This window comes from Piliocolobus tephrosceles, chromosome 9 (assembly GCF_002776525.5).
Source record: "Piliocolobus tephrosceles isolate RC106 chromosome 9, ASM277652v3, whole genome shotgun sequence".
NCBI classification, from domain to species: domain Eukaryota; kingdom Metazoa; phylum Chordata; class Mammalia; order Primates; family Cercopithecidae; genus Piliocolobus; species Piliocolobus tephrosceles.
In genome coordinates, this window is record NC_045442.1 from 104,857,655 (window position 1) to 104,879,475 (window position 21,821).

Below are 21,821 nucleotides of genomic sequence, written 5' to 3' on the forward strand. Positions count from 1 at the left end.
GGTCCTTCTCATCTCCTTCGGTTTAAAGTACTCAGCATGCCACGGTGCCATATTTTGGGGGCACTGTGTTCTGAGTGCTGGCACCACCTAGGTCCTACTGACTATCGAAGATGAGAAATGATTTCATAAATTATTATCTCATAATAAGCACAATGGCTTTGTAAAGCAGAGGACAGTTAACTATGGAGGAGCCTGGGCCACTCACAGTGAGCCACGATTCACGGCCAAGGTCTTCCTTTTTAAAGAAATTTATTTATATTTTGATTTTTTATAGAGATGGGGTTTCCTGTGTTTCCAGGCTGGTCTTGAACTCCTAGCCTCAAGTGATCTTCCCCCCTTGGCCTCCCAAAATGCTGAGATTACAGATGTGAGCCACTATGGTTGGCCTTGGCCAAGGGTCTTTCAACTGTGTCCCCCTGTCCCTCCATGTCCTATAATTACATGAAGCCCCTCCAAGAGCGTGCTGTGCAAATTGTCACATCCTCAGTCTTGAAGTGTACCATTTTCTAAAGTAGACCTGCCTGAGAATGGACAGTGCCTTTCACAATTGCCTTTTCACATGTTAGAAAGGAAAATTGCATCTGCACCCACACAGAATCTTACTGCCCCAGGGTAAGGCTCAAAGGCCCTAAACAAAAGGACAACTTGAAACACCAGGGCAGAGAAAGAAGAAGACTCATCACAAATGCTTTTGAAAGTCATGCGGATTCTAATTCTTTGCTTTCAACATAATAGAAGGTACCTAGTTATCTGGTCAGCTGATGGATGAAAAGAATCATCACTGATCCTCCTGGGGCTTTTGGTTAGTACCTTGGAAGGAGTTCAAAGAATTGAATGGAATTCTTCTGTTCCCATCTACTTATTTATGTGAACAAAGTTTCTCAGTATACAAGGTACTTAACATCTGTAAAAATGAAAAACTGGAATATAATTGGTACGAAACTTCATTCTTTGATCCTGGAATTAACCAGGGGGAAAATGGCTCCATCTGTTTCTAACATTAAGAGATGTCCCTTCTCCCCATTTTTTTTTTCTTTCTTTCTTTCTTTCTTTTTTTTTGGAGATGGAATTTCACTCTCGTTACCCAGGCTGGAATGCAACGGCACAGTGTTGGCTCACTGCAACCTCCACCTCCCAGGTTCAAGTGATTCTCCTGCCTCAGCCTCCTGAGTAGCTGGAATTACAGGTGTGCACCACCATGCCCAGCTAATTTTTTTGTATTATTAGTAGAGACAGGATTTCACCATGTTGGCCAGGCTGATCTTGAACTCCTGACCTCAGGTGATCCACCTGCCTTGGCCGCCCAAAGTGCTGGGATTATAGGTATGAGCCACTGTGCCTGGCCTCCCATTTTTACTTTTTATGTTTAATTAATATCAACATTTATACTTTAAAAAAGGTTTCTATGTTGTTTTGGTCAACTGTGATTTTTTAACCCTTAAGTTTCCTATGGTGACAGAAAAGAAAAGCTCACCTATCAATTTATAAACATAATTAGTTGAAGAGGAGTATGGGACAGAGAATAATAAAAGACTTTTAAGCATATCAATATATTACAATAGGATACATCTTTGTGGAGAAAATGAAATGGAAACAGTTTGAAGGGGGGAAAAAGGAAACAATATAAAATGTCCCAAATGTTGAAAAAAGCTTACTGTACATCACCGAAAGTGAACATTAATGTCAATTTTGGACTTTGGGTGATAATAATGTGTCAACGTAGATTCATCAACTGTGACAAATGTGCCATGCTGGTGTTGATAGTGGGGGCAGCTGCATGTGTGGGAAGGCAGGGGATATATAGACACTCTTTCTATTTCTGTCCAATTTGACTGTGAATCTAACTGTTCTAAAAATAAAGTCTATAAAAAAAAGCTTATTCATGTGCTTCTTAAAAAGATGATGGTGGGAATCAGATTGCCATGGAACTGTATTTAGATTCCATTGAATAGTTTTTTTAAACTGTCAACATTTAAAATATGTTGGACATGGAATTTTTTGTATCTATTTAAACTTGTAAGCCAGGTGCAGTGACTCATGCCTGTAATCTCAGCACTTTGGGAGGCCAAGGTGGGCAGATCACGTGAGGTCAGGAGTTCAAGACCAGCTTGGCCAACATGGTGAAACCCCATTTCTACCAAAAATACAAAAATTAGCTGGGCATGGTGGCACATGCTTGTAATCCCAGCTACTCGGGAGGCTGAGGCAGGAGAATCGCTTGAACCTGGGAGGCGGAGGTTGCAGTGAGCCGTGATCACACCACTGCACTCTAGCCTGGGTGACAGAGCAAGACTCCATCTCAAAAAAAAAAAAAATTAATAAATAAACTTGTGATGAAAAAATTTAGATGTCAGCAAACAAATGTGTGAAGTGGCACATGGATTTTCAAACTTCTTCTAGGGTTATGCAAGCACAAAGTTTGAGATCCATTTATAGAGGCAGCCATCGTCTGAGGTTGGCTATAGGGGCTGTGTGGGAACAGATGAGTAAGTTGAGGAAGGGAGTCCACCAAAGGGGAGAAAAATGACACAGCTGTGTACAGGGACAGAGAGTGACAGAGAGAGATGGAGACCCAAGGGAGGGCTGGGGCCAAGATGCTTGCCATCATGATCCCAGCAATGCTCCAATCCCTACACCAGTCCCTGGGAGGTCTGACTGTACCTCCTATCTTTCATTCCAATGAGATGCCTCGGGATCCTTTCAGTAATCACTCTGAAAAAATTCTAATTAGAGCAATATCTGTTCTTATACCCAAGGATCACCACTGACAGTTGACGGCAGGAGCTAACAGTATTTGTGCACTCAGATTTCAGCAGTGGCTCTAGAAAACCAATGATGGTCTTGCACCCTCACCAAATCTCAATAGTTAGACTCATACTTGGCTCTTACCTCTTGGGAGTGAAGCTAAAACAGTGACTGTTCCAAAAAGCTGGTAAGTTACTTTCAAATGGAACAGTGCATAACAGCAACCATCAGGAGAATTCATTAGGAGTTAACTCTGTTTTCTCTCATTTAAAAATGGGGTGATCTGCTATTGCCTCCCCAAATGTAGACAAGTTATCCTTTTGGAATTCCTAATTAAGCATCTTTCTGTTCACAAATTTGCAGAGTTTGGTTTCTCTATATTCATTTTAGATAATCTATTACATAGAACTTTACTGTAGATGACTGCTGAATTTCAGTTGGGATCAAACCACTTTACTTTTATGCATAACTCTACAATGTAACAAGTGGTTTTCATGCTGGATTTGATTTTGTGAAGTAGGAAGTACAGCAGCATCAACCATTTGACAAACTGAGAAGTGAATTTAAGTGTTGTCAAAGAGCATACCAAGATCACACAGCAAGTGACATTTGAAACCCAGGTGCGTGAAGCCACTTTTCCAGTCACCAGTGGAAATGGATGCCTAGTAATTATGCCTGCACAAGCATATCACTAATGTCTCCAAATTCTTATTTATTGTTGCTTCTGAAAATGGAGCTGAAAGCCTCCTTCTGCATTCACTTTCTTGCTTCTCCCAGGCACTATCCCCCAAGACAAATAATTTGTAAAAGACTTCTGTTAAGTATTGAAGACTTCAGTATTGGGACTTTAAGAATGAAGCTTTAAAGAGTTTTGTACAGTTTGATAATTTTCCAGAAGAACTGACACTCTGGGTCAGGTAAGATCTTTCTTAATTAAGCTGCAAGTATTAATCTGTCTTAGTCTACTTTCTGTTGCTATAGCAGAATACCAGACAGTGGGTAATTTATAAGGAAAATAAGTCTATTTGGTTCATGGTTCTGGAGGTTGGAAAGTCCAAGGACATGGTGGAAGCTTCTAGGGAGGGCTTTCATACTGTGTCATAACATGGTGGAAAAGCAGAAAGCAAGTAAGCAGGCATGAAAAAGATGGCAAGAGCAAGCTGAGCTCACTTTTATAACAACCATGTTGCCCAGGCTGGTCTTGAAATCTTGTGCTTAAGCAATTCCCTTGCCTCATCCTCCCACAGTGTTGGAATTACAGGCATGAGCCACTGTGCCCAGCCTCAAACAAACTATCAAAGGGTATTAGTATAGAGCTTCAACAAGAATGCTTTAGGTACTTCAAAACTACAAAGCCTCCCTTTTAGGAGTCACGACATCAATGAGAATGATCACAGCCTACTTCTCTCACTCTAAGGTCAGCAGGCAGAAGCCACTATGTATGCAGGGCACTGGCCAGAAGATAGATTCAACCAAACACTGAGAAAATGGAAATACATTTACTTAAAATTGGCCATTTCAAAAATGCCTCCACTTCAATTTTGGTCTTTACATTTGATTGTAGATTAGGAGAATGTATAAAAGTTGGCTTTTAAGAACATATTCTTATGCAAAATAATTCATCTGGAGAATTTCTGCTTCCCACTATGGTAGAATAGTAATGGTTTGGGTTCATGGCCTGGCCCAAATCTCATCTCGAAATGTAATCCCCAGTGTTGGAAGTGGGGCCTGGTGGGAGGTGACTGGATCATGGGGCAATTTCTACAATTTCACAGTGTAGCACCATGTCCTTAGTGCTATCTCATGACAGAGTTCTCGGGAGATCTGGTTGTTTAAAAGCATGTTGCATGCCCTCTCTCTCTCTTCCTCCTGCCCCAGCCATGTGAGGTGTTCACTGTCCTTCCCCTTCACCCTCTGCCATGATTGAAAGTTTCCTGAGGCCTTTCCAGAAGCAGATGCCAGCATGCTTCCTGTACAGCTTGCAGAACCATGAGCCCATTAAACCTCTTTTCTTTTTTTCTTTTTGAGAGGGAGTTCCTTCCTAGTAGCTGGGATTACAGACACCCCCCTACCCCCACCATGTCCATCTAAGTTTTGTATTTTTAGTAGAGACAGGGTTTCATCACGTTGGCCAGGCTGGTCTCCAACTCCTGATCTTAGGTGATCCACCTGCCTCACCCTCCCAAATAAACCTCTTTTCTTTATAAATTACCTAGTCTCAGGTATTTCTTTTTTTTTTTTTTGAGACGGAGTCTTGCTCTGTCGCCCGGGCTGGAGTGCAGTGGCCGGATCTCAGCTCACTGCAAGCTCCGCCTCCCAGGTTTACGCCATTCTCCTGCCTCAGCCTCCCAAGTAGCTGGGACTACAGGCGCCCGCCACCTCGCCCGGCTAGTTTTTTGTATTTTTTAGTAGAGACGGGGTTTCACTGTGTTAGCCAGGATGGTCTCCATCTCCTGACCTCGTGATCCGCCTGTCTTGGCCTCCCAAAGTGCTGGGATTACAGGCTTGAGCCACCGCGCCCGGCCAGGTATTTCTTTATAGCAGTGTGAGAATGGCCCGACACAAGTAGCTTGCAGTAGACAAAACAGTTAGAAATGCTGCATTTAATAAAAATCTGTGTGAAGGCATTGGAGAGCTGTTGAAGCAATTAGGACTCAAGGGGTCAAGATCCAAGACAGAAATGAACCATAAAGAGGTGTTCAGGTCTCTAGAAAGCCACACTTCCCCTCAGGGCATTTGTTGATGCTTAGTCTAGGGTGAGAGACTGGGAATCATGGCAAAGGATTTGAGCAGGCACTTCGCAAAAATGGGTATTCAAATGGATAACAAACATTTGACAAGATGCTACAATCGCTGGCATCAGGAAAATTCAACTTAAAACCACAGAAGATGCCACTACAAACCCCTGGAACGGCTAAATTAAAAAACTAATGGCAACACCAAAGGCTGTCAAGGATCTGGAACAACAGGAATTCTCATACAATGCTAGGGAGGCTGAGTCATAGAATCTGTGTGGAAGCTGCTTGGCAGTATCTACTAAAACTAAACATATTACCCAGTCTGGTCAACAGGGTGAAACCCCGTCTATACTAAAAATACAAAAACTAGTCAAGTGTGGTGGTGAGTGCCTCCCAGCTTCTTGGGAGGCTGAGGCACGAGAATCACTTGAGCCGGGGAGGCAGACATTGCAGTGAGCTGAGATTGTGCCACTGCACTCCAGCTTGGGTGACAGAAGGACTCTTATTAAACAAAAAAAAAAAAAAAAAAAGGCTGGGTGTGGTGGCTCACGCCTGTAATCTCAGCACTTTGGGAGGCTGAGGCAGGCAGATCACCTGAAGTGGAGCCCGAGACCAGTCTGGCCAACATGGTGAAACCCCGTCTCTACTAAAAATACAAAAATTAGCCAAGCGTGGTGGTGGGTGCCTGCGATCCCAGCTGTGCAGGAGGCTGAGACAGGAGAATCATTTGAACCCGGGAGGCAGAAGTTGCAGTGAGCCGAGATTGCACCACTGTACTCCAGCCTGGCTGACAGAGTGAGACTCAATCTCAAAAATGAAATAAAACAAAAAAGAACTAAACATATGCACAACCTGTGGTCCAGCAATTGCACCTGTAGGTATATATGCAAGAGAAATGTCTACACATATCCAACAAAAGACATGTGCTGTACAAGAATGCTCCCAACAGCATTACTGGTTAAAGCCCCATCCTAGAAATGAATCAAATATCCATCAACAAGACAATGGATAAATAGGTTTTAGTATAGTCACACAATGAAATACTAATGGTGAAACAGAATAAGATAGTGCTGTGGGCAGTAGCATGAATGAGGGTTGAGTCAAAGCAAAGCAAAATAAAACCAACCTGGGCAACATGGTGAGAGCCTGTCTCTTAAAAAAAACAAAAACAAAACTTGGCCGGGTGTGGTGGCCTGCGCCTGTGTTCCCAGCTACACCGGTGGCTGAAGCGGGAGGCTCACTTCAGCCTGCAAGGCGGGGGGTGCAATGAGCCATGATCGCGCCAGTGCAAGAGCTGACTGGGCAACAGAGCAAAACCCTGTTTCAAAAAGAAAAAAGTACTGTGATATAATTCCATTTCATATATAAAGTTCAAAAAGAGGAAATGCTAAGGAGATAGAGGCTAGAATCATGACGACCTTTGTAATGGGGAGTAAGGACTGGAAGGGCCATGAGGAAGGCTGCTGCACCTCCCTGAATGCTGTTATCTTCATGTGGGTGGTTCACTTTGTAAAAATTCAGAGTGTACATTATCATATGTGCACTAATTCATTAGTTACCATGGCAAACTGCAGATGCCCACTGAAGGACTGAAAGACATGCCATCCCCCAAAATGCTAGATGGGTGCACTGATTACTTCTAGTTGAAAACATTGGAGAAATTGGGGTTCCAGAAAGGGTGACCTGACCTTCTCTTCCTGCAGGCAGCAAGCCATCAAGATTCCTCTGGGAGGGGAACCCTTAGCATTTCAGGGTGAGAAAATAGCCCTTATCACCAGAGACTGGGCACTGGGCTGCAAAGGAGCTGAATAAATACACTCAACAAAGGAACCTTTGTCTTCCACTATAGATAAAGTAACCCTTGTCTCCCCCCATAGATCTTCAGGTGACGCCCTTTAGTGAAAGGAATAATAAAAACGCAGGACCCCAGTTCATGCTGCCAAAAGGAATAAAGTAAGCTGAAAGCTGAGTCACGCAAGACGCTGCCTTGCACCCTTTTGTTCCTAAACAGACAGCTACAAATAAAAGGTTAAGTATCTCCACAAGGAGCGATTCTATGTTCATCTTATCTTCTGTAAAGTTCCAACTTACTGAGCGGGAGAGGAATACAGTTACTCACTCTTTCTGTACCTGCTCTTTTTCTCTTGCAACATGTGCGTTACCACGTCCCTCCCTCTTTCCCCTCCTTGACTTTTCCCTTTTACTTTTTTTTTTTTTTTTTTTTGGAGGTGGAGTCTTGCTCTGTCACCCAGGTTGAAGTGCAGTGGTGCTATCTTGGCTTACTGCATCCTCCGCCTCCTGGGTCCAAGCAATTCTCCCTTCCTCAGCCTCTCAAGCCCCTGGGATTACAGGCGTCCACCACCACGCCTGGTTAAGTTTTGTATTTTTAGTATAGATGGGGTTTCACTATGTTGGTCAGGCTAGTCTCGAATTCCTGACCTCAAGTGATCCGCCCACCTCAGCCTCCCAAAGTGCTGGGATTACAGGCAGAAGCCACCGTGCCTGGCATCCCCTTTAAATGGTGAAGCCCTGAAATTCATCTTTGGAGAAGGGCACAGACCACAGACCGTTTCTGTGATTCTGTTTGTTTGTTTTCTTCTAGGCGTGTCCTTAAGCCTTGGCAAAAGAAACTTCTAAAGTGATTGAGACCTATCAGAGACTTTCTGGTTTACACTCCCCTAGAAACTTTACTGCCCCTAGCCAGATCCTCTTTGTTCTGTCATTTCTTCTCAAATTCATTGTTCTTTGTTAAAAAAGTATAGAAGCATCTTGCCTCAGCCACTTCTTTAGACTTTGGACTCCTGTGAAGATCCCCATGTAGATGTAAAACTGATCAAAATGTGTATGCTTTTCTCTTGTTAATCTCTCTGGGTCAATGTGGTTTCTAAATCCAGCCTAACGGGGTATGGAGGTAATCTCTGACTCTCCCACCATGGCTAATCTTAGTTAGACAATAGCTATACCTTCTCTTATACAATAGCATAGCCATGTTGCATGACTCCTGGGCTTTATTTTTATAGATTCAAGGGCAAAGATGCCTCATGGAAGAGTTATGCAAAGTAATGGCCCTGAATGTAACTCCCTAGTTTTAGCTGTGCATATGGTTGTTCAGATAGATACTACCTTTCTCAGCTTTTCTTGCAGCTCAGTGTCATTATGGAACTAACTTCTGGCCAATGGGATGGAAGCATAAGTCTGAATGTGCATTTCCCCGGCTCTTCCCTCACTTCCTACGGACTGGAAAATGGCGAGGTAGAAAAGCTACCATGGAACCAAAGATGGAAGCCACATATTGAAAATGGCAGAGCCATTCTACTAGGTCTATCTACCTGTGTACCTGTGCCTGGACCAGTGTGTGAGAGAGAAATAAGCTTGTAGCTTGTTTGAACCACTGATTTAAGAGTCTCTTTGCTACAGCAACTTAGATGGTACCCTCACTAATGCAGTTGTTAAAGCATGACATTGGGCCAGGTGCAGTGGCTCACGCCTGTAATCCCAGCACTTTGGGCGGCCGAGGTCAGGAGATTGAGACCTTCCTGGCCAACATGGTGAAACCCCATCTCTACTAAAAAAAAAAAAAAAATTAGCCAGGGGTGGTGTCATGTGCCTGTAGTCCCAGCTACTCGGGAGGCTGAGAGAGGGGAATTGCTTGAACCTGGGAGGCGGAGGTTGCAGTTGAGCCAAGATTGCGCCACTGCACTCCAGCCTGGCAACAGAGCAAGACTTTGTCTAACAATAACAACAAAAGGAAAAAAAAAAAAAAAAAAAGCGTGGCATTGAAGGTAGTTACGGGTGGAAAACTTTGTATTTTTATTGCTTGATATTTATCACAAATAACACTATTGAATTGCTTTGTTGTCAGTCAGCCACCATACAACCTAAGGAAGACCCCAGAAAATACATTTATAGGATAAATTTTCCCACAAGGAAGCTGCCCTCATTCTCCCTCTAGTGATATGACACTTTTTTTTTTTTTAATCTGTAAAAGGGAAAGGTGTTTGGAAAATGGAGAGGAACTTCTTCACCTTTAACATTCTTTGATTTTCAAAAAGAAGATAATGACCCTCACACAATTATAGTTGCTTGAGGCCTCAGTTGGGAAAAAGCCTGGACATCCTTGTACATATGACTTGAAGGAAGCATTTTCAAATATGAAGAACAAATATGAACAAATACAAAAAAAGAACAAATATTAAATTTATGCTTTTTACTTGCACAAATTGTTTGTAACGAAATCACAGTAACTTGTACATTTTCCAGGTGGTCCTTTTAGTTTTCCTGGCAAATATAAGCACCAAATACAAACAACAAAGAAAAGAGCATCTTTCAAGCAGGAAGCAGGAAGAACCAACAGTGAGTGCATGAAGATATATTGGATTAATACAGCCACACAGAAACAGGGACAGAAGAGGATCAGACAACCACAGAGAGAGATGTTTTGAATTTGGAATGAAAAAAAAGCAAAATGGATTCTTCTCTTTCTGAATCCTTCAAAGAGCTGTTAACTTACATACAGCTTAAGAGCTGAGTCTGTGTTTATTTGAAAATAATATATTTGTCATATTTTGTGAGACAATGAATGGTGTGGTTAGTATACAGCTGACATTAAAACAAATCCTTGGCTGGGCACAGTAGCTCATGCCTGTAATCCTAGCACTTTGGGAGGCTGAGGCAGGCAGATCACGAGGTCAGGAGATTGAGACCTTACTGGCCAACATGGTGAAACCCTGTCTCTACTAAAAAATACAAAAAAGTTAGCTGGGCCTGGTGGTGCACGCCTGTAGTCCCAGCTACTGGGGAGGCTGAGGCAGGGGAATTGCTTGAACCTGGGAGGCGAAGTTTGTAGTGAGCCAAGATCATGCCACTGCACTCCAGCCTGGGCAACAGAGTGAGCCTCCGTCTCAAAAAAGAAAATCCTTCATACTTTATAGGGTTTAATAATATGCAGGTCATCTTACCTGGGGGTTTTTAAATACAGCATATTTCTCCTCTTTCTGCAAAAATAGTACTTTATTTTCTGTGTCTCTTGTCCAGTCTGATAAGACTTCAACCACATTTTCATGGTCTTCGAAAAACCTCTCTGATGAAATAAGAAAAGGTATTCTTTCAGACCCAAGACATCAGGGGTTCCAAGTGAGAAACAAGCTATTACTGAGTTAATCTTCATGAGTTTCATCAGGTGCCTAGGATTCTTATTAATAATTCTCACATGATGTCACACTGTAACATTTCTATTATGTTTATCTTTCATTGTCTTCAAGTTAAATTCCATTAAAAACAAGATGAAAAAACCCATAACACAGTGACAATGGTCAGCTGTCACACTTTTTTCTTTCATTTTGTTTAAGAGATGGGGTCTCACTGTGTTGTCCAGGCTGGAGTGCAGTGGCTATTCACAGGCTCAAGGCTCAAGCAATCCTCCTGCCTCACCCTCCCAAGTAGCTCGGCCTACAGGCATATGCCAGTGTACCCGGAGACATACTTTTTTCATACCGACATTTTTTACCTTAAATAGTCCCAGATGGTGGCAAACATTCTACGTGAGGTGGACAGTCAGTCAATGACTGGTGAAACACTTTGAATGAAATTGTGAGAGTCACAGTGTGTACTCTAAAACATCACTCCTTAACACTCTAAAAGCAACGTGTGAATGCTTGAATTAAAACATAAAGAAAGGCTTTCATTTCTTCCCTTGACTCATAGAACTGAAGACAACTTCAAGGGACTGTTTTAGTGTAAACCATTTTATCCAGAAAAAAAAAATGCTCCTAAAGCTTCCAGCACAGGCAATTCTGTCCCATCCAGCTCTCCTGAGGGACGACTGTCTCATTATTAAAAATAAGAAATGTGATATGTGTGCCTATAGTCCCAGCTACTCGGGATGCGGAGGCAGGAGGATCGCTTGAGCCCAGGAGCTGAGGCTGCAGTGACCCATGACTATGCCTTGCACTGTAGCCTTGGTAATGGAGCAAGACCCTGTCTCAACACCACCACCACTACCTAGAATAAGAAGTAACAGTATATCTTCAGTTACCCTTTTTTCCGCTTTTGAAAAATTCCATCAATTTCTACCAACTGTTCTTTGCAGTCTGAGGCTGAGCCTCTTCCACAAGACAAAGTGTCAGAGATTAAGCAAGTGGGGAGGGAGGAAGGGGAAATGAGCACTGGTGGGAGGCTGTGGCAGGGTTATGGTCGGTTAAGGAAGCAACCACTAAAGAGGCATTAGCTGACAGATACCCAGGCTCCCCTGCCACCTGCTCAGCTTATTAACCATGTAGTATCTTAGTCAGTATCATCCAGTCACTTTCTTTCCCAAATGGAACCACTAGAGAAGCAGCAGTAATAATGCTTATATCCCCCAAGGTCTGGCCACCACCTGCTAGAATCCAAGTCTCTTCACTACAACAAAATGAAGAGTCGAGCACCACATTTCATATAAGGGAAGTGAAAGCCTTGAACCAAAGTCTTCTCAAGGATGAACCAGGCCAGGCACAGTGGCTCATGCCTGTAATCCCAGCACTTTGGGAGGCCCAGGTGGGAGGATTGCTTGAGCGCAGGAGTTTGAGATCAGCCTGGGCAGCATAGTGAGACCCCGTGTCTATTTTTTATGTAAAATTAAAGAGAAAAAAAGAGAATAAACCCAGGCCCGTAATACAGCAAACCCACAAGGTTTTTGGAGTACAGCCCATTGCTGGGGATGGGACTTACCAATTTGTAGTTCCGGGTAGATTTCATAAAGACACCAGTCTACATTGCAGTCACAATGAGTTTTCTCGAAAAGGTTGTCCAGAACATCTCGGGCCAGCTGCCGCTCATCCACCATCAGCGATTTTGTGCTATTGTCGTTCATGTGCACCTTGACGACGAGCTGAGGATAGAGCCATGAGGCAGCCAGTAAATTTCAGCAACTGGAGAAGGCTACTAAGATAAGGGTTTCAAAGTTGCTACTGTTTCTGCAAATTTATGTGAGAATGTGTTTGGTGAACTTGCTCCATCTAAACTCACTTGCATACCAGGCACTTGTTTTAGGTGCTAGGATTATAGAGGTGGAGAAACCAATTCACAAAAAGAGAAAACAGATAATAAACGAAGTCCTTGTCTAGCCTTCAGAGACAGGGCATTCTGGTGGGAGAGACAGAAAACAAAGAGAACAAAAAAAGTGCTAGCTTCTTTCTTTCCCAATAATCTTTCCCTTTTCTTATTCCATCCGGGAGCCCAGAAACTTTTCTAGATTAAAAGCTATGCCTGTATCTTTATTATTATTATTATTATTATTTTGAGACGGATTCTTGCTCTGTCAGCCAGGCTGGAGTGCAGTGGCACGATCTCAGCTCACTGCAACCTTTGCTTCCTGAATTCAAGCGATTCTCTTGTTTCAGTCTTCCTAGTAGCTGGGATTACAGGTGCCTGCTGCCATGCCCAGCTAATTTTTTTTTTTTTTTTTTTTTTAATTTTTAGTGGAAATGGCATTTCACCATGTTGGCCAGGCTGGTCTTGAACTCCTGACCTCAGGTGATCCACCCACCTCGGCCTCCCAAAGCGCTGGGATTACAGGTGTGAGCCAGCACCCCGGCCACCTGTTTCTTTATAATAAACTCTTCTCTTTTGCTTAGCTGGAGTTGAGTCCTATTTCATGCAACCCAAGAGTCTGAAGACACCAAGTTGATTAATCTACAATTCTTTGAAGGTCCACAGGGCATATCCCAATACAGTGTCACTGAGGGGACCCACTGAGAGACAGATAGTTACAGCAGGGCACATTTGAGATCAGAATTGGATTAAGTGAAATGAATGTAGACTGAGAAATAAGCTGTTTTGCAGGCACACGATGAATCTAATTTTGGGGTTTTCTTTTTGTGTGAGTGTGTGACAGGGTCTTGCTCTGTTGCCTAGGCTGGAGTGCAGTGGTGTCATCTTGGGTTACTATAGCCTCGACCTCCTGAGCTCAACTGATCCTCCCACCTCAGCCTCCTGAGTGGCTGGGACCACAGGGGTGCACCACCACACCCAGCTAATTTTTGTTCATTTTTTTTTTGTGGAGGCAAAGTCTCACTATGTTGCCCATGTTGGTTTCAAATTCCTGGCCTCAAGCAGTTCTCCTGCCTCACCCTCCTAAAGTACTGGGATTACAAGCATGAGCCACCGTATCCAGCCCCTGATTTATTTTTTATTCCATTTCCAAAATATTATATTGAATTAAATTCACAATAAAATTGATAGTAATCTTATTCCAAATCTGTAGGTTTGGAGGAAGCTGCATTTACTTATCTTCAACAAAAACACAGAATATCCTTGACTTTTGCTTGGCAACTTGTCAAAGTTATTAAAACACCTGATTCAGCTGGGCATGGTGGCTCACGCCTGTAATCCCAGCACTTTGGGAGGCCGAGGTGGGCAGATCATGAGGTCAGGAGTTCAAGACCAGCCTGAACAACAGGATGAAAACCTGTCTCTACTAAAAATACAGAAGTTAGCCAGGTGTGGTGGCATGTGCCTATAATCCCAGCTGCTCAGGAGGCTGAGGCAGGAGAATCGCTTGAAACTGGGAGGCAGAGGTTGCAGTGAGCTGAGATTGCAGCACTGCACTCCAGCCTAGGGGATGGAGTGAGACTCCATCTCAAAAAAAAAAAAAAAAAAAAAAAAAGGAAAGAAAACAGCAACAACAACTAAAATCTTATTCATTAGAGAGACCGTGATTTTCATGTAATGTAACAGAATTAATTCGTGAAATGATGCAGCTAGGCTTTGGATTTTGACACCTGTGTATTTGTAGCATATGAGCTTACGGTTGGTCCTGGTTATTCACCAATAAGACGCATCGTTATTAAAAAATGTGATTAGATGGACTGAAAAGGGAGAGAGAAACCATAAATTTGGTAACATTTCTTTCTCTCCACAAGTTTGGATTAGGTTCTGAGCAGCCAGGTTCTGTCCCATTGCTGCCTCCCATCCGAGTACTAACCAGGCCCAACCCTGTTTCACTTCTGAGATCAGATGAGATGGAGCATGATCAGGGTTGTATGGCTGTAGCTTCATTCCTTCCTAACACTCTATAGTTAACAGATTGAAGAGTGTAGCTCCTGTAGATGGTTCTGCAGAGTTACTGATAGCAACGGAAGGGTGTGTGTGGTGGTAACCATTTGGATGAGTTGCAGGCAGCAACCAAAAGTTGAAGCACTCGTGTAACAGCTTCTATTTCCAACATTCACATACACCCCCAAGATCAAAATGTAGACATGGGGCAGTCAAAATGCTTTCTTCCTCCAGGGACCATTTAAATCAGAGCCTTATCCCAGGGTTTCCCAAAGAATACTTTTTTTTTCCCCCCTTGAAAATCTCCAACTCAGACATCTGTAGTTGGATAGTTGCTTTTTCCCTGTATTTGTCTTTTGATGATAAAATGGTAGGCCCAACTAACACAGTGTCAAAGATCCATTCATGTGACCTTAGAAATGAGTCATGGAGGGTTGCATGGAAAAAGAAGAATTCTTCAAATAGCGGTCTTTACTAGGATTTATTTTCTGTGGAAGGCGTACTTGCTGCTGTCTGCTGGGAATTGCTGCTGTAAAGTAGCTACATGTGCTAAGACACACTACCAATGTTAAGGCTTAGAAAATTTAATGCTTCTGATGGAAAGATTAATGATGTTTGACTACATTTCAATCCTGCTTAGGAATTCTTGAGAAAATAAAACACGTGTTACTGTTTTTTATGTTCTATAAAAACATATATATAGAGAAAAAATACTAAACCACATAATTTGGCGATGATTAAAGGTTTTTTTTTTTGCAGAAATTGGAAACTAGAGTTAATCCACATGTACTTATGAATGTCCATAATTATAGAATTTAGAAAACACATGCACACACACACACGCACACACACACACACAACCAAGAGAAGTCTTGTGATGTTTAACAAGAAGAAATTATATTTACTATTCTTCACAGCTTTCCTCACATTTGCAAGCTAAAGAGTAGCTCTATACCAACACATAACATTAAATCACAGTTATGTGATTTAGTAAACTAAATACTTTCATATTTACACTATATGGTATGGGGCAAAGTGATTCAAGGGTGAAAAAACTGAAATAATCCATTAAAGATTTTATAGCTTTTATAATTTCTTCTTTTTTGCAATATGCTAAATACAAAAATATCTTAGACCTAAGTCATTTACAGTTTTGTTTTTTTTGCTTCTATAATAAAATTTACAAATGGAATTGTTCTCTGGTGTCACAGGGCTTTTAAAAAAGCAATAAAAGTAATGCATGAGTCTGATCCTGTTTCTAGTTCCAAAATCTTTGTAGCACAAGCTGTGTACATCATTTGTAATTCAAAATGATGTCAACAGTCCACAGAATACTTGAGGGCAAAGTATGACAGATAGATTTGATTTCCATCCTTTAAAAACATGTTGTAGATTACTCATGAGTACACTGCAGTTATTCTCTTAATGCATGAGTGTGTCTCAGTTATTTTCTTAATATTCTGCATCACAGAACAAATATATTCGGCGTGTCTGAAATCAGAGCAAATACATAACTTGTCTTCGTAATTTTCTTTCCTTCCTCACTGATCAGAGTGGCTTCTGTTTTCCATCTTCCTTGTTGAATCAAGGCAGCTTGTGCCTTGTGTGTACCATTATAATTCATCTAAACTAAATCACGGCAACACTCTCACTTTCTGATGTATGGCAGGAGATACCTGCCCTCTCCTTCTGTTCTCTTAATCTCCAGCTGAAGCGAATGGATGGAACCTGCTGGTTGTTCTATCTTTTAATCTAAGAAACAACTTCTCTTTTCATTTCCACTTCTGAAAATATATAAATAATATATTTTATACATAATCCAGGGGTTTGAAATAGTCTAATTATGAAGTTTACTATTACCTTTTTCTTTTGTCTTTTTATCTTGAGAGGTAAAGTCAATGACCCAGCACAGCTCATCCTCAGCTGCCATCCATGTGTGATCAAGTTTATCCATGTGTGAGATTTTGTGGTAGAATCCTGCTCTCATACCTTGCCCCATACAATCCACTTTCCACAAAGCAGCCAGTATGACCCATGCTTATTTATTTTAGAGACAGGATCTTGCTCTGCCACCCAGGCTGATTTGCAGTGGTGTGATCATAGCTCACTGCAACCTTGAACTCCTGGGCTCAAGGGATCCTCCCACCTCAGCCTCCTGTAGCTGGGATTACATGTGTGAACCACCATGCCCAGTTAATTAAAAACAATTTTTATTTTTGTAGAGATGGGCTCTTGCTATGTTGCCCAGGCTGGTCTTAACTCCTGGCCTCAAGCAATCCTCCTGCCTCGGCCTCCCAAAGTGCTAAGAGTAGAGGTGTGATCCTCTGTGCCTGGCCCTTTATGACCTTTAAAAGCCATGTATTTGTCTTACACTCCCCTGTTTAAAACCCTCAAATGGTTTTCCCATTGCACTTATAATACAACTCAAACTTCTCCTTGGACCTGAGACCCTGTGTCTCGTCTCCCAGCTGCCTCTCTGTTCTCAGTTGTTTCCTTTTTCCCCCACCTCCCTGAGCTCATTCTTGCTGGACCATCTTTCGCTCTCCGTTTCCTCTGCCCGGAATGCCCCCTAGCACCACACCCATGTGCATCCAACTGCTTCTGGCCAGAGGCCTTCCCTCCAGGGCTGCCTGCTCAGAGAGGCCTCCTTGGCACCAAATCCATCCGGAAGGGTTGCCTGTGTACTCTATATCACTTCTCCCTGGTTTATTTTCTTCAGAGCTAGAGTCTAACTAGACTCTTAACTCTCCACAAGCAGGGACCACACTTGACTTGTTCACCTCTGTGTGATCCTGGCACCTATTCTAAGAGATGGGGATGCATTGGTGGGGAAAAGAGACAAAGATCCCTGGGGAAGATCCTGTGGGGTGGTGGTGGGGGATACGGGCAATACATAGGACAAATAAGTAAAGTAGGCCAGGCCAAGCAATCCTCCCACCTCAGCCTCCCAAAATGCTGGATTACATGCCTGTTTCATCTTTTCCTTAATTTACCAAATTAACTATTTTAACCACTATTACATGCCTATAATCCCAGCACTTTGACAGGCTGAAGTGGGAAGATTGCTTGAGGCCAAGAGTTTGAGACCAGCCTGGGCAACATGGCCAGACCCTTTCTCTACAAATAATTTTAAAAAATAGTGGGCCATGGTGGTGCATACCTGTAGTCCCAGCTACCTGGGAGGCTGGGTGGTAAGATCACTTGAGCCCAGGAATTTGAGGCTTCAGTGAGCTGTGATAGCACCACTGCACTCCAGCCTGGGTGACAGAGCAAGACCTTGACACACACACACACACACACACACACGTACACACACAAATAGGGTAGTGTTAAGCACTGAGGGGAACACTAAAGTGGGGGAAGGATTGGGAGTACTGGGGATGTGTGTGGCAAGGTCCCAAGGCAAGGGCAGGCCTGGAGTGCTTGAGGGGCAGTCAGGAGACCAGCAGCTAGAATGAGGTGAATGAAGGAGTGAACGCTGGGAGATGAGGCCAGGGAGGTGACTGGTCGCCATGTCATGCAGGGACTGGAGGCCACCGGGAGGATTCATTCTGGCTTATGTGTGAGATGGGCCAACATCAGAGACTTTTGAGAGAGGAGGACAAGAAGAGAGACTGCAGCCCAAGAGAAGAAGCTGGCCCTTGGCAGAAACATAATGATTCATCCATCATTAAGGAAAGCATATGGGATATATGTGTAGAGATGCACGCAGGTAGATAGGTAGATGTCTTAGCGGGAGCTTGTGCAACTTTTGTTTTGACTGCGTCTATTTTCCCTGCGACACGGGCAACAAAATCATTAGCTGAGGTCAGGTGTGGTGGTTCATGCTTGTAATCCCAACACTTTGGGAGGCCCAGGTGGGAGGATCACTTGATGCCAGGAGTTTGAGACCAACCTGGGCAACATAGTGAGACCCTTGTCTCTTAAAAAAAAATGGTTTTGTAGGTGAGAGAGTGATTGAACCAGGGTAGCTCACTGAGCGCCCAGGACTGAACAGGAGGAAAGTTGGATTTAACCAAGGTTTGAGAAAAGGACAAGGCAGATGAGGATGTGGAATTCCAAAGATTGACTATGGAATTAATCACTTGTGGAAAATGGGGAGAAAATGGTAAGGAAATTTGGGCACATTTGGAATGAGTGGAACCAGACTAATCTGGGAAGACTCCCCTAGATGAACCTTGAAAGTCTGGCTCCAGGGGTAGCCAAGGACTACTTCCTGAATATCTATCCATCGGCAGGTATTGAACGCCTTCATTCAGAGAACTGTGATAGGTGCCATGGGAATAGTAAGCGTAAAGCCCTATGTGAAAAGGACAATTCATGCAACTCTCAACAGAAAATTCTGAATGAGTCTCAAGAGATGTTATTTGCTTCAGCTGTTGAAATCAGATGAAGAGCCAGGCATCGTGGCTCACACCTGTAATCCCAGCACTTTGTGAGGCTGAGATGGGTGGCTCGCTTGAGCCTAGGAGTCCAAGACCAGCCTAGGCAACATAGGGAGGCCTCAACTCTACAAAAAATAAAAATAGCCTAGCATGGTGGTACGTGCCTGTGGTTCCAGCTACTCAGGAGGCTGAGGGAGGAGGATTGCTTGACCCCAGGAGTTTAAGGCTGCAGTGAGCCATGATCAGCTTGGGTGACAGAGCAAGACCCTGTCTCGAAACAAAACACGATGAAGACTGCATCTTTCCCTTACTTTACCAAATTAACTATCTTTTTTAATTTTTTTTTTTTTTTTTTTTTTTTTTTTTGAGAAGGAGTCTCACTCTGGAGTCCAGGCTGGAGTGCAGTGGTGCAATCTTGGCTCACGACAACCTCCGCCTTCTGGGCTCAAATGATTATCCTGCTTCAGCCTCCTGAGTAGTTGGGATTACAGGTGCACACCAATGCATCCAGCTTATTTTTGTACTTTTAGTAGAGACGGGGTTTCACCGTGTTGGCCAGGCTGGTCTTGAACTCCTGACCTCGGGTGATCTGCCCACCTCAGCCTCCCAAAGTGTTAGGATTATAGGTGTGAGCCACCGCGCCCAGCCAAACTATTATTAACACTTTATTATCATTAGGTATATTCTTCTAGTGAGGTTAAATGCATGTCTTCTTCAAAAACCTATACTCTGTAAAAAAAACATGCATGATCAAGTTACAGGCTTATTAGGAAAGTAGGGTTAAGGGCAGATTACTCAAAACCTATTTTGAAACCAGAGCACCAGCAAAAACAGCATTTGGTACCCTGGGAGATAACTTGGACATCTAGGGCAGCAGCATGGCTGACGGCTACGCCAGGGCATAGGAAAAGTGCACAAGAGCAATTGCGGAAAAGCGGAGGCCAGGCCAACAGAAGCTGAGCTCTGACCCAGTTAAGGCAGTCCCCAAAGGTGGCACCACCTGCTATCAACCCAGAACTTTGCAAAGTCCCGGAGAGGCTGGCTCAAAGGAAGGGAGCCCTGGATGTGCAAACTTGTTTTAAAATTTCTTAAGATAGAGCTGAAAGGGCCCCTGACTGGACAGCAGCCAAGCCAAAGGCCCTCTCCTTTCTTGTTGAAGGTATAATTCTACTCCCACCATTCAGCTCCCAGGAAAATTCATGTATAAGCCAGCAAAAAAAATCATGTACAAGCCAAGGAAACCTCTACGTTTATAGTAACACAAATCCCTTATTTATTGATCACAAGTGAGCTAACTGATGTTATAGAAAGAACAATTGTTCTCTACCTTTGTCCTTAAAAGTTTTTGAAAATTACAACTATTTGGAAAGTATCACTCAACATTTTTTTTCTTTTCTTTTTTTTTTTGAGACGGAGTCTCCCAGGCTGGAGTGCAGTGGCTCGATCTCAGCTCACTGCAACCTCCGCCTCCTGGATTCAAGCGATTCTCCTGCCTCAACCTCCCAAGTAGCTGGGACTACAGGCACCTGCCACCACACCCAGCTAATTTTTTTTATTTTTGTAGAGAGGATGTTTCACCGTGTTAGCCAGAACGGTCTCGATCTCCTGACCTCGTGATTCACCCACCTCGGCCTCCCAAAGTGCTGGGATTACAGGTGTGAGCCACCGCGCCTGGCTTCATTTTGTTTTTATCATTAAGCATAATCACAGGTCCTTAATTTAACTGCCCCCATGCAAATGGGATTCATGATTCACCTTCTTAACCTTGGCCTCCTTCAGTTTTTCCAGCGCCAGCTTAATTTTATCAGCCTTGGCTTGGGCTTCTTCCTCTTCCTGAAAAAAGGCAAGATATTCTTCAATACAGTCCATTAAATAATACCAGTGAGTAATCACTTCTGTCATTGCTAGTGTCTTAGCTACTTTATATTAGCAAAAGTTACCAAATTTCACATGCTTGATTTTCAGAATGTATTAATTACTTTTTAAAGACATACAATGTGTAATAATCACATCTGGATAAATGGGGTATCCATCACCCGAAACATTCAATTTTCAGAGTTTAAATGGCTATAACAAAATTCTTCAGCTCAAAGATATAGAAGGCAGTCACCCTTTATAGCTTGGGAATGGTAACTTAAAAGATGAAATGATGACTTTAACAGTGGTTCGTACATTTAGATCACAAAAATCTGCTTGGCTCACAAGCTGGGATCCGACCTAAGGAATCTGTAGATTGACACATCTCCAGGGATTTGAACACTCCCAGAAATTATATGCACACTTTTGGATCACGATGTCTTTTTGGGGATTTCTAATTTTTTAAATTAGATTCTTAAAGGGGTTCTTAATGTCCCCAAAGGTTAAGAGAGACTGAATTTTTTTTTTTCTTTTTTTTTGCGTTGGAGTCTTGCTCTGTCGCCCAGGTTGGAGTGCAGAGGTGCCATCTCGGCTCACTGCAAGCTCTGCCTCCCAGGTTCACACCATTCTCCTGCTTCAGCCTCCCAAGTAGCTGGGACTACAGGCACCCACCACCATGCCTGGCTAATTTTTTGTATTTTTATAGAGATGGGGTTTCACCGTGTTAGCCAGGATGGTCTTGATCTCGTGACCTTGTGATCCATCCGCCTTGGCCTCCCAGAGTACTGGGATTACAGGCGTGAGCCACTGCACCCGGCCTGAGAGAATGAAATTTAAACTTACAATTCACCAAAAAACATATGAGCACTGACAAGCTCATATGAACAGGCAGAAAAGTGAGTGAAGTATTTTATGAGCCCAAAGCTCTTTGAGTTTGGCAAGTTAAGTCCCTCTTCTATTTATAATGATAAGGAAATGAGCTGTTCTGGTTACATTCTAATTACTTGAATATAGGCATGTATCTTTTTATAGCAGTGGTTCTCAAATTGTTTTTTGAGCCACA

At 43.0% G+C, this 21,821-nt stretch overlaps 1 protein-coding gene across 2 annotated transcripts in view; it reads right to left on the reverse strand.

Moving 5' to 3' along the window:
* APBB1IP (amyloid beta precursor protein binding family B member 1 interacting protein) overlaps window positions 1–21,821 on the reverse strand; it is a 128,891-nt gene that overhangs the window by 43,049 nt on the left and 64,021 nt on the right. For both annotated transcript variants that reach the window (XM_023194845.3, XM_023194846.3), the window contains exons 6-8: window positions 20,657–20,734; window positions 12,192–12,351; window positions 10,442–10,563 (exon numbers count right to left, since the gene is read on the reverse strand). In XM_023194845.3, coding sequence (XP_023050613.2) covers window positions 10,442–10,563; window positions 12,192–12,351; window positions 20,657–20,734 — 360 coding nt within the window. The remainder of the gene's footprint in view (window positions 1–10,441; window positions 10,564–12,191; window positions 12,352–20,656; window positions 20,735–21,821) is intronic.